This window comes from Nicotiana sylvestris, chromosome 10, assembly GCF_000393655.2.
Source record: "Nicotiana sylvestris chromosome 10, ASM39365v2, whole genome shotgun sequence".
Taxonomy (NCBI): domain Eukaryota; kingdom Viridiplantae; phylum Streptophyta; class Magnoliopsida; order Solanales; family Solanaceae; genus Nicotiana; species Nicotiana sylvestris.
In genome coordinates, this window is record NC_091066.1 from 139,974,446 (window position 1) to 139,987,818 (window position 13,373).

General features: G+C 40.5%; 1 protein-coding gene across 1 annotated transcript; it reads right to left on the minus strand.

Moving 5' to 3' along the window:
• Positions 1-11,280: 11,280 nt before the first annotated feature.
• LOC138880039 (uncharacterized) lies at positions 11,281-13,140 on the minus strand. The gene has a single exon (XM_070159690.1). The coding sequence runs from the start codon at positions 13,138-13,140 to the stop codon at positions 11,281-11,283; it is 1,860 nt and encodes a 619-aa protein (XP_070015791.1).
• Positions 13,141-13,373: the final 233 nt, after the last annotated feature.

A 13,373-nucleotide genomic window follows, 5' to 3' on the forward strand; every position in this document is an offset into this window, starting at 1 on the left:
AGTAGGGGATCAACTTGATAAAGGTGTCGAGGAAGTAGAGCACCCCACTCAGGAAGAAGAACAACCTCAACCTCTGAGGAGATCAGAGAGGCCAAGGGTAGAGTCATGCAGGTACCCTTCCATAGAGTATGTCCTCATCAGTGATGAGGGGGAGCCAGAAAGTCTTAAGGAGGTGATGTACCATCCAGAAAAGAACCAGTGGATGAAAGCCATGCAAGAAGAGATGGAATCTCTACAAAAAAATGGCACGTACAAGCTGGTTGAACTTCCAAAGGGTAAAAGACCATCAAATGCAAATGGGTCTTTAAACTCAAGAAAGATGGAAATGGCAAGCTGGTCAGATACAAAGCTCGAATAGTGGTTAAAGGCTTCGAGCAAAAGAAAGGTATTGATTTTGACGAAATTTCTCACCGGTTGTCAAAAATGACTTCTATTCGAACAATTTCGAGCTTAGCAGCTAGCCTAGATCTTGAAGTTGAGCAGTTGGATGTGAAAACTGCATTTCTTCATGGAGATTTGGAAGAGAAGATTTATATGGAGCAGCTAGAAGGATTTGAAGTAGCTGGAAAGAAACACATAGTGTGCAAATTGAATAAGAATCTTTATAGATTGAGGCAGGCGCCAAGGCAGTGGTACATGAAGTTTGACTCATTCATGAAAAGTCAAACATACCTAACTACATATTCTGATCCATGTGTATACTTCAAAAGATTTTCTGAGAATAACTTTATTATATTGTTGTTGTATGTGGATTACATGTTAATTGTAGGAAAAGACAAGGGGTTGATTGCAAAGTTGAAGAGAGATTTGTCTAAGTCATTTGATATGAAGGACTTGGGCCCAGCACAACAAAATCTAGGGATGAAGATAGTTCGAGAGAGAACAAGTAGAAAGTTGTGGCTATCTCGGGAGAAGTATATTGAATACTAAAACGCTTCAACATGAAGAATGCTAAGCCAATCAGCACACCTCTTGCTAGTCATCTAAAGTTGAGCAAAAAGATGTGTCCTATAACAGAGGAGTAGAAAGGGAACATGGCTAGAGTTCCTTATTCTTCAGCAGACAGAAGCTTGATGTATGCAATGGTATGCACTAGACCTGATATTGCTTATGCAATTGGTGTTGTCAGCAGGTTTCTTGAAAATTCTGGAAAGGAACATTGGGAAGCAGTCAAGTGGATACTCAGGTACCTGAGAGGTACCACAGGAGATTGTTTGTGCTTTGGAGGATTTGATCCAATCTTGAAGGGCTATACAGATGTTGATATGGCAAGTGACATTGATAACAGAAAATCCACTACTGGATATTTGTTTACATTTTCAAGGGGAGCTATATCATGGCAGTCTAAGTTGCAAAAGTGTGTTGCACTTTCAACAACTGAAGCAGAGTACATTGCCGCTACAGAAACTGTCAAGGAGATGATATGGCTCAGGCGATTTCTTCAAGAGCTGGAATTGCATAAAAAGGAGTATGTTGTCTATTGTGACAGTCAAAGTGCAATAAACTTGAGCAAGAACTCCATGTAACATGCAAGAACGAAGCATATAGATGTGAGATATTATTAGATTCGTGAGCAGGTGGAGAACGAATCTTTACAGGTTAAAAAGATTCACACGAGTGAAAATCCTGCGGATATGCTAACCTAGGAAGTACCAAGAGACAAGTTCGAGCTTTGCAAAGAACTTGTCGCATGCACTCAAACTAGAATCTCTGGTGCTACCTCCTTTAGGTAAACGGGATTGGAGATGGTGATTTGTGGGGTCCATCCCATTAATTAAGGAAGACTTTTCTTCCTTGTTGATTGTTTTCAAAGTTGGCAGCCATCATATCTTTTGCATTTGTCAAATTCGGTAGGCATAGCAGATTTGCAGGTAGAAAATGTCAAATGTAGTAGGCGTGAGAAAGTGAGGCTCTGCCTATAAAAGGAGAGCTTCATCTCTCATCTCGATACACCAATTTCAGAAGAAAAATATATCTGAGAGTTAGAAAGAAAGAGTGAGGTTTCACAGACAGGGTATAAGAAAATAGTCTATGAGAAAAATAGAGAGTGGGTGATATTGTAGTGAGGTGGGAATATCAAAAGAGGGTTGTTTCTTTTGAGTGTTGTAGTGGCCTTTTGAGTATTTTACTCGGACCTACAACGTGTAAAATTCCTTGCTATAGTGATATCAGTTGCTCTTCTCAGAGCCGTGATTTTTTCCCTTATTCAAAAGGGTTTTTCACGTAAAAATCTTGGTGTCGTTGTTACTTTTTTATTCTTGTTAATTACCGTATCTCGGTGCTATGTTCTTATTCCGCTTTTATTATCGTGAATATTATTTTTGTAGTGGGTTTACTCCCAACAATTTAGTCACAGTTTAATAAACTTGCCATTTACTACTCTAGCAGGTTAAAACGTAAGTAGAAAAAGATGGTTGAAGTGAATACTGGAGAGAGCGGTTGGGTGGGGGAGAATAGTGAAACATCTTTTTTCTGTGAATAGTGAAAGATTAAGAGGAAAAAGAAGTTGGAAACGTTATATAACCACAAGATATGATGATAGTGATACGAAGCAATACATAGAAACGGAATATCTCCAAAAACAAAAAATTTCCAATTTGGGGCTTGGCTTGGTTAGTAGAGTAGTTTAGATTTCGAGGGGAATTAAATAAGAATGGGGCGGAAGAAGGTGGAAATAAAGCCAATCAAAGACAAGAACAACAGACTCCTGACGTTTTCAAGGCGGAACTAAATCCCTTAATTGAATGCACTAATAATGGATTGGAAGTATTTTAAGGTGGAATGTATATATTTTGTAAACAAAACTTATGTAGGTAGGATAATTTACTAAACATGAACATTTAGGGTAATAAAGTTTCAAATGGTGTATAGGAATAAAAAAAATCCCTTCTTCTTTTAGACATTGGCCCAACTATCCAATTCTTATTTGTTTAACACAGTGTCAAAGGACATATCAAAGAGGCTAATCAAAGCCTTCTACTTATTCCTTTTTTTTTTAAAGAAGCTCTCTAAGATCGAAATAAGAATTAATTATTCTAGAAGATATGATAAAAGGTAAGAAAAAGAAAAAGAAATGCACAATAGAGTAGGTCGTTTTGTCATCCTCGAGAATTTTTATTTTGTGTCTCATACAACTTACACTAGTTGTATGAGACTCTTTTTTGTCTCACAAATTTGTGGACCCCAATCTTACACTTTTGGATCCACAAAATTGTGAGACAAAAAAATTGCCTCATACAATTAGTGTCAGTTGTATGAGACACATAATAAAATTTTCCGTCAACCTCAAACTTGTTAAAAGTTGTAAACTTGTAATAATGGTCATGGGCCACATCATGGGCCCTTTATGAAATCACATTCATTTATATTGAAGAATTTTCACTGGCTAACCTATTTGAGCCACATCATTAATAAAATTGCACCCATAAGAATTTCACATTAAAATAACTGTTGTTGAAAGTGTAAAAAAGTGGGCCTTGAATTTTAAATATAAAAAGTAATTTTACATCATGAAATTTTTTTATGTAGTGGTATGCGAAAATTAGAGAGAATATTGCAAAATGAGAAATTGTATTCTTTTCCAAAACTGAAAGTGTATCTGTACAAGTTCCTATTTATATACATGTGTACTACTCCATCAATTAACAGCTGACATAACTAATCTACAACTAGCTAACTAACTCAAATGTGTGGGACATGAAAAATTACATAAATATCCCTAGCTATTCTACAACTAAGATATAACACACTTGTGTGTTTAGGCATCTACTGATCAGTACATGTGGCATAGGAGAGCAGTCATCTCCTAAGCTTATCAACCCAAACATTAACCCATATTTCTAACAACATCAGCCTCACCATAGTGTTCATCTCTAACCTCAACACCCCCTTCAAGTTGGAGGGTGGAGATTGAACCCCCAACTTGCCCAAAATGTCATGATAAAAAGGACCCGGCAAGGATTTGGTGAAGATGTCGGCTAATTGCAAACGAGTAGGAACAAAAGAATGAGAGATGAGCCCAGATTGGAACTGCTGCCGGAAAAAATGGCAGTCAAGCTCCACATGCTTAGTGCGATCGTGCAATACGGGTTTTTGGAGATGTAAATGGCCGCCTGACTATCAAAGTGCAGCGGAACAGGCAAGGAAGTAGGAATAAACAAATCGGAGAGGAGACGAACCAACCAAGTCAATTCAGAAACAACATGATGCATAGACCTATACTATGCCTCGGCGGAGGACAAAGAAATAGAGGGCTATTTCTTAGATTTCCAAGAGATAGGGCAAGACCCCAAACTGATAAAAAACCCACTAACGAAGTGGTAGTATCAGGACAGGAGCCCCAGTCAGAATCACAGAAAGCAAGAAGGTCAAAAAAAGGAGAAGAGGTCATAAAAAGGCCCAAACCAGGATCCTTGAAAAGATAACGGAGGTAGTGTTTGGCAGCATCCAAGTGAGGGAATCTAGGGTCTTGCATAAACTGAGAAAGATGTTACATAGCGAAAGAAAGATCCGGGCAAGTGTGGGTCAAAAAATTGAGTTTGCCAAGAAGACGACGGTAAAGAGAAGGATCAGGGATAGGATCTCCCATACCGGCAAACAACTTACAAGTACGATCCAGATGAGACAAAGTAGGTCGCTCAACGAGACAATAAAATTCGGAGAGCAACTCAAGAGTGAATTTGCGCTGACTGAGAATAAGACCTTGAGGCTCCCTAAGGACTTCCATGCCAAGAAAAAAAGATAAGTCCCCCAGATCCTTTATTTGAAACTCAGCATATAAGAACATTTTCAAATCAGTTAGCTCATCCACATTATTGCCAGTCAATAGAATGTCAACGACATAAACAGCCACGATAGACACAGAATCACCATTGTACTTGTAGAATAAAGAGTAGTCGTTGAGCGAGTGAGTGAAGCCCTTAAAATTCAAAGCAGTGGTCAACTTAGCATACCACTGATGAGAGGCCTAACGTAGACCATAAAGAGATTTCTTAAGGCGACAAACCAGGTGAGGAGAGGGAAGAGAGAAACCTGCTGGAAATTTCATATAAACCTCCTCATGGAGGTCACCATGTCGAAACGCATTATTAACGTCAAACTGGTAGAGACCCCAACCTTTCTTCCATCCTGCTTTTTCAATTTACTCTAGTTCATCGATATGCATCACTTCTTCATCGGGAAAATAAGTTCTTAATGGCTCGTAACCTTCATCGACCGGGTTTTCGGCCAAATGATCTGCCAATGCTTGGGCTTTCATCGCAGTCCGAGTCACATAGATGATGTCAAACTATATGAGCAAGATTTGCCACTTCGCAAGTCTTCCTATCGGCATAGGCTTTTGAAAGATATACTTCAACGGATCCAAGCGCGAAATGAGGTAAGTAGTGTAGGATGACAAATAATGTTTCAATTTTTGAGCCACCCAAGTTAGGGCGCAACATGTCCTTTCCAGATGAGTGTACTTAACCTAATAAGCCATGAACTTCTTGCTAAGATAGTAGATGGCATGTTCCTTTTTGCTGGTGATGTCATGCTGCCCCAGTTCACAGCCAAATGAATTTTCCAAGACTGTCAAGTAAAGAATCAAAGGTCTCCTTGGTTCTAGCGGAACCAGCACGGGTGAGTTTGACAAGTATCCTTTTATCTTATCAAATGATTCTTGACACTCATCAGTCCACTTGACCGCAACATCCTTCTTCAGAAATTTGAAAATAGGCTCACAAGTTGTCTTGAGCTGAGCAATAAACCTGCTGATGTAGTTCAACCTCCCTAACAGACTCATCACTTCAGTCTTGTTCCTCGGAGGTGGAAATTCTTGGATGGCTTTGATCTTTGATGGGTCCAACTCGATGCCTCACTGGCTGACTATGAATCCTAACAACTTTTCGGATGGAATACCAAATGCGCACTTGGCAGGGTTAAGCTTGAGGTTGTACCTGCGAAGTCTCAGGAAGAATTTCCTCAAATCCCCAATGTGGTTGGTCTGACACTTTGATTTTATGATCACATCATCCACATGTACCTCAATCTTCTTGTGTATCATATCATGTAACACCGTAGTTATTGCTCTCATGTAAGTTGACCCGGCATTCTTCAAACCAAATGGCATTACCCGGTAGCAGTAAGTTCCCCATGGTGTGATGAATGCCATTTTTTCTGCATCTTCTTCATCCATTAGAATCTGATGATACCCTGCATAACAATCCACAAAAGATCCAATCTCACGCTTGGCACAATTATTGATCAAAATGTGGATATTGGGTAGTGGGAAGTTATCCTTCGGACTTGCTTTGTTGAGATTGCGGTAATCAACGCATACTCTGATCTTGTTGTCCTTCTTTGACACAGGCACGACATTAGCCAACCAAACAAGATATCGAGTGAACTGAATAGCCTTTGCATCTAACTGCTTGGTGATTTCTTCTTTAATCTTCACACTCATATCAGTTTTGAATTTCCTTAACTTTTGTTTGACGGGAGGAAACGCTGGATCAATAGGCAATTTGTGGACCATTAAATCAGTGCTCAAACCCGGCATGTCGTCATACGACCATGCAAAAACATCTTTGTATTCGATGAGTGCTTTGATTAACTCTTCCCGGATCTTTGGCTCGAAATGGACACTTATTTTAGTCTCTCTGATATTGTCTATGTCTCATAAATTGATGATTTCTGTTTCATTCAGGTTGGGTTTGGGTTTTTCTTCGAAGTTAATTAACTCCTTACTAATCTCTTCGAAGGCTTCATCTTCATCGTATTCTGATTCGTAGTCACAATCTACTTCTTGAATTATTATTTCGGAATCAGATTGATTTTTAAGACTGGGATGAGGATTCCTCATGCATGTCATGTCATTAGAACCAGCGTAAAAAGAACTGTACAGAAAAGAAAAGAAAAACTATCAGGAATGATAGAGAAAGGGAAACTGCATTTCATTGAATGATGAAAGATAACAAGGTTTTCACACTTCAAACAGACTGAAAGATAAAAAATCTGGATTACAACCCTGGAATAACTCAGACAAACTGAAGGAAACTCAAAATAAACTACCAAGACTTCTTCCGAGTAGGGAGAGGAGTAGCCTTCCAATTGTTAAGCTTTGTTTTTAGCCCGACAAATTGCACTTCCGCGTTGCTAGAACCCTCTCCAATTTCCACCATGTTCACACTGTCGAACAACTTCTCAAATCTTTCAATTAACTCCTTGTCAGGATCAGTCACAGAACTAGGAATTGTTGTTACTGGGCGACTTCTGGTACCAGACTTGACAAATGATTTGGAAAGACGTGGGACTGGCTTTGAAAGGACCCATGCCTTCTGTTTTAGCTTTCTGGCCTTTCTTATGTCTGCTGCAGTGGGCTTGAATCCCAAACCAAATATTCCCAAGTTTTCGGGAAGGGACACCGGTTGTATGATGCCTTGCAAAGATGAGCCCAAACCTTTACCGAGTACAAAACCATTCTTCAACATCTCATAGGCTACCATGACTGATGCAGCGGTTATCTTTGGATTTGGAATGTATTTCCTCTCCGGAACTTTCTCTACCAATATCGTGTCAGAAACCTGGTAGACCCATGGTCCCTGGTCATCTTCCACTTCAATGACCGGTACAATGGCATTGCTGTGAGCACATAAACTGTCTTCCCCATGTACCACTATTTCTTGTCTATCCCATTCAAATTTGACTACCTGGTGTAGTGTTGATGGGACTGCTTTAGCGGCGTGGATCCATGGTCGACCCAACAACAAATTATAGGAAACAGCTATATCCAGCACTTGAAACTCCATTGTGAACTCAACTGGCCCTATCGTCAACTCTAGCACTATGTCTCCAACTGAATCTTTACCTCTGCCGTCAAATCCCCGCACGCAAATACTGTTCTTATAGATCCTCTCATCTTTTATTTTCAACTTGCTCAGAGTGGAGAGAGGACAGATGTTTGTGCTTAACCCGTTGTCAACCAATACCCGGGTCACCACAGAGTTCTCACATTTTAATGTGAGGTAAAGAGCTTTGTTGTGCTCAGTACCTTCTACAGGCAATTCATCATCGGAAAATGTGACTCTATTTACTTCGAAGATTTTGTTGGCTATTTTTTCCAAGTGATTCATGGAGATCTTATCGGGAACATGCGCCTTATTCAAGATCTTCATTAAAGCTTGATGGTGCTCATCCAAATGGATCAATAATGACAATAGGGAAATTTGAGCAAGCGTCTTTCTTAATTGTTCCACGATAGAGTAGTCCTGTAGCTTCATCTTCCTCAAGAATTCTTCTGCTTCTTCTTTAGGTACGGCTTTCTTTACTAGCGCTGGATTATTTTTAGCTCTTCTTAACTCCTCGGGAGTAAAACACCTTCCCGAGCGAGTCAAACCTTGTACTTCACAGATTTCTTCTTTGACTTCCTTCCCTTTGTACATCACTGTTACCCGTTCGTAATTCCATGGAATAGCCTTGCTGTTGATTATTGGTAACTGGGTTACCGGCTTGATAATAACATGGTCTGCATAAGCACTTTCCACAATTATGATGGGTTTGCTGGCCACTCCTTGTACAATCACCTTCGCCCCTTCCTATTTCGTCATAACTTTGCTTAAAGACCCCTTTTCAACTGCCACAGATGGCTCAACACTCTTTTTGCTTGGCTTGATCACCAACTTCTCACCTGCTAATTGTTCATCTGTCTTGACTCCACTAGACCGAATCATCATGACGGTCTGTGAGGCTTCTTGGGCTCTCCCTCCGCATGCACTATTTCGATCATATTTACCTCCTGGTGGGCTGGCATTGGATTCTTATTAATATTGGGCACCTTGGGAGCTTGAACTTCAATTCTATTGGTATCAATAATCTCTTGTTTCGCACTTTTCTGTATCATGACCCGAAGTACCAGAACAATACTCACATCTGACAGTATAGTCAAGATTCTGTGGGGGTGGATTTGGCAGTTTGGACTGTATCGGCCTTAGCATATCTAGCTATTTTAGCCTGTGGAATAGACTGATGTATGATTCTCCCAACGGAGTAAAGGTTTTCTTTTTCTGCAACCTTTCACCCTTGAATGCTTGACTAGGCCAGAAACTTGGTCCGGGAGTGCTTTGGTAGGCTCGTGGATGTGGATAAGTATTTTGTAGGACGGGAGTACGCCATTGAGTGTGGGCAGGAGGTTGGTTGTATGCTTGTGCATGGTGGACGAAAAATGAGGTTATGGTGGGGAATAGTAGTGTTGGGGTGGATTGTGGAGATAAGTTTGTTGGTGAGATCGAGGTTGATTGTAGTGGTAAGGCGAACCTTTGGATCCGGACCAAGTTCCGGAATCAACCATTGTTGCTTCCTCTCTCTTCTTCTTCCCAATCCCTCCTATGCCGCCTTGAATAGCCTGAGTAGTCGCTTTGATAGCCGAATAGCTCATGATTTTATTCGACTTGAGGCCTTCTTCTACCATGCCCCCCATCTTTACTACTTCGTTGAATGACTTTCCCACAGCTGAGACCAAATGGCCATAGTAAGTAGGTTCCAAAGCCTGTAGGAAGTAATCTACCATCTCACTTTCCTTCATTGGGGGATCTACTCTTGCTGATTGCTCCCTCCATCGGAAACCATATTCTCTGAAGCTTTCACTGTGCTTCTTCTCAAGTTTAGTCAAGGACAGTCGATATGGAATGATCTCAAGATTGTATTGGAAGTGACAAGCAAATGCTTGCGCCAGATCATCCCATGTGTACCATTTGGCGGGTATACCATTCCAATGCTGATCTACTCAAACTCTGACTGAAGTAAGCCATTAACAATTCATCTTTTCCTCCAGCTCCCCTCATCTTGCTGCAAAAATCCCTCAAGTGGGCTACTGGATCACCGTGCCCGTTGTATAGATCAAATTTGGGCATCTTGAAACTTGCCGGTAATTACACATTCGGGAACAGACATAGGTCCTTGTAGGCCACGCTGACTTGCCCTCCCAACCCCCGCATGTCTCTGAATGATTGTTCTAAGCTTTTAACTTTCCTGAATATCTCCTCATGTTCGGTATTTTTGACTGGTTTATCAGCTTCTATCAGGAGGTCAAAGCGAGGCGTATAGGAATGGGTTTCTGGATCTTTGAAAGTGGGCTCCGAGGAGTAGTATTGGTTCTCCCAAGCCTGGAACATAGGCTCGCTAGGAGATTTGTGGAGTGTAGCTGGTAGAGGTGCTACGAAGACAGGAGTTACTGGTAGATGAGGGTATGGAATTGGTTTAGGGGTGGAGATTGTGGTGTATGAGAAGTGGTGCCCCGGTAGTGTTGGTAAATGGGAAAGCTCGGGGATAGATCGGTGGTAGGATGATCCTGAGTTTGAGCCGGTGGTGGAGTGAAGGTAGGGTTAGCCGGGTAGGCGGATGGCGGTTGTCTTTTAGCCCAATCCTGATACATTTCGGCCATTTGTTGTTTTAATTTGTACATCTCTTCTTTTATGGCGTTAACGTCCAACTCTTCTCCTTCAATGACACTGGTGTCTACATCTGGGATAGACATGATTATTTCTCCTTTGGATCTGGTTTGGTAGGGGTGGGTTGCCAGTATTCTTAGGTGTACTAACTGCTTGAATTCTGATACAACAACCAAACTTGTTAGTGATCAGAGTTTTAACAAATAAACAACCACACATAGGGATGCAATGCACCTAAGCAATTAGTCATTTCTACCATGTATTTAATCGGTTGCTTGTGTCATCCCAGCTTTTCCTGACCTTTCCCTTTTATTGTCACTCATGTCTATCCATTTTTTTCATTTTATTCTTTTCTTTTGGTTGTGGTCGAATCTTATGAAGATTGCCTACGTATCATGACCCTGCATGAATTAGACCGAGCATAGTTCTGGTGGAAACAATTATTATTACTTTTATTTATTTTAACAAACGAAACAATACAAAGACAGAAATGACATTACATTTGGACAATACTTTAAGAAAAAATGGTTTTAAAGACTCGACATGTACTCAAACTAAAATATGACTATTATATGAAAAGTTTCAACAACTATGACTATGCTTCACTCCACAATCTTTTTCTTTCAATCACTGGAACATCTGCTCACGGTGGAGCTCGACCCGGCTGACCCCCTAATATATGGTACATCCTCTATATCTCTACTGCAAGATGACGGGCAAAAGTAGGCGCATGCTCCAAGAACCTTTCATAATCCATCCCCTGGCTGTTCACATAACTTTGAGAAGTATAAACGGCCAAATCATGGATTTTTGCTCTGAAATCTTGGAGATTTTGGTCTTGGTTGTGCAATTGCTGTTAGCGAGTGGTGGATATATCTCTTATGTGGCCCTCGCAATCTAAAGCTGACTCCAATTGAGCTCGAAGTCTGGCCTGCTCGAGTCTTGCCTGTGCTATCTCCCTATCAATATCTGCATGTTGATGTTCTCTGTTGTACCTTCTTATTTCTTCCAATTGTGCATGGAGCTGAGCCTTTGAACGTACCCAATGATGCTTCTCTTTCTCAAATTGAGCCATTTCTTCTTCAAATCTCATTACTTGGTGTTTTTTACTAGATTTGGCCTCCTCATTCAACTGTATGATTTTTTTCTTAGCTTTATCTAACGCCTTTTTGGTTCTTGTTAAAATGGAGTCATAATCTTGCATCCTTTCCATCAGATTGGAAATGATTTTCTGATCTTTCCAACTTCTCACTGGCACTTCATAGGCTTTCTTCATCTGTTGAAACTGAGCGCGGAGAGCTTTATTCTCGCAAATCAGACTCTTCTTTTCACCTTCTGCTTCTTGTGTTTGTAAGTCTTTCTCCAAATTGAGGTTCCTCAGGCTTTCTTCTAAGGCATGAATAGTTGCTTTGTACCCCTTTTCCTTTTCACCCCAAGCCAACCGTTCTTGGATTTTGTAATCAAAGGCTTGAACATGCGGTCTTTTTATGGGCCTTCTGGGATCGGGTTCTGGTGCATCATCCACACGGGATATTTTCTCAAACCACCTAGCATAACCCAGATTTATCTCACCTTTCATAGGATCTGGAACTTGGGTATCATCTTTCAAGTATCGGCAACCATTCCAAATCCGTTGGATTAAAGCCTCAGGGAGTGGGGCTTCGGGGTGTAGCTTAATCACTTGCACACTCAAATCTTCATCATCAGGCACCACTTGGTATCTCTCTAGCTGTCTTAGAACTCTCTGTGGCACATACGACTGGACACTTCTTAAACCCAACAATAGCAAATAACTCTTTAAGGTTGACACGTGTATCACCTCTCTTAGCGGGAGCCATCCCAAAGTCCATTCAATTTGACTTGCCATTAAAGATCTTAAATGGGATATCCAGGCTTCCACCCTTTCTGGAGATTTATAATCTTTTATTCTTTCTTCATAACTCTCAATGAAATTGTCCTTTCTCGGACCATACTGCATGAACTTGGGGTGATGTTGGAGATGTTCAATCAACCACATTTGCAACAAAATGTTGCACCCTTCGAAGAATTTTGCCCCGGACTTACACAAAGTCAACGCCCGATAAATGTCTAAGAGAATGATCGGGGCAAGAGTGTGATGTTCTTTAGTAGTGAGGACTTGTACGACTCTGGCTATGCGAATATCAATCGTCCACTCTTTGTTTGGGAAGACCATGACTCCTAGAAAAGCCACCATGAAAGCGAAGCGACGGTAAATCTGCCAGGTGTCCTTGTTTTGTTTGTTAGTAAGGTCCTTTTCATGAATTTCAAATCCATTCGGCTTTCCGAACCTTGAATATAGGAAGTTGAAAGAACAACACCCTTTGACAACATTGTTTTTTCTGATTTGATTACTGATATTCAGAAGACCAAAGAATCGGTGTACAGAGGGAGCCTTTGGGAATATAAGATTCTGGTTTCTCAAATCTCCATCAAAACCAGAATATCCAGCTATTTCTTCTAATGTGGGAGTAAGCTCGAAATCAGAGAAGTGAAAGACATTGTGAACGGGGTACCAAAAAGTCACTAGTGTTGTGATTAAATCATCGCGTGGTTTAACTTTCATAATATCTGTGAGAGCTCCTAAATACTTAATGACCCATTTCTGACCATCTCCTCCTAATTCATACCACCACATCTGAAGCTGAAATAGAAACTCATCTACATCTGTGAACGGTGGGTTTTGGATGATGCTCATTTTGTACCAGTGAGTGATTTTAATTTTAAAAACCAAAATCAAGACTCATTTTGAAAAAAAATCACTAATATTTCTAAAAAAAATTCATATATATATATATAAAAAACTCTTCGATGAAGAAGATTTAAAGGCTGTGTCTGCTAACCGGCAAATTTTTTTTTTTTGAAAAAAAATGACCAAAGGCGGCTGTTCTTGCAAAAATAGCCTTCCGGCACCCTTTTGGGGACATTCGG

What these genes read in the sequence shown, in the direction of transcription:
- LOC138880039 (XM_070159690.1), bottom strand. Translation starts at nt 13,140, where the DNA reads ATGAGCATCATCCAAAACCCACCGTTCACAGATGTAGATGAGTTTCTA.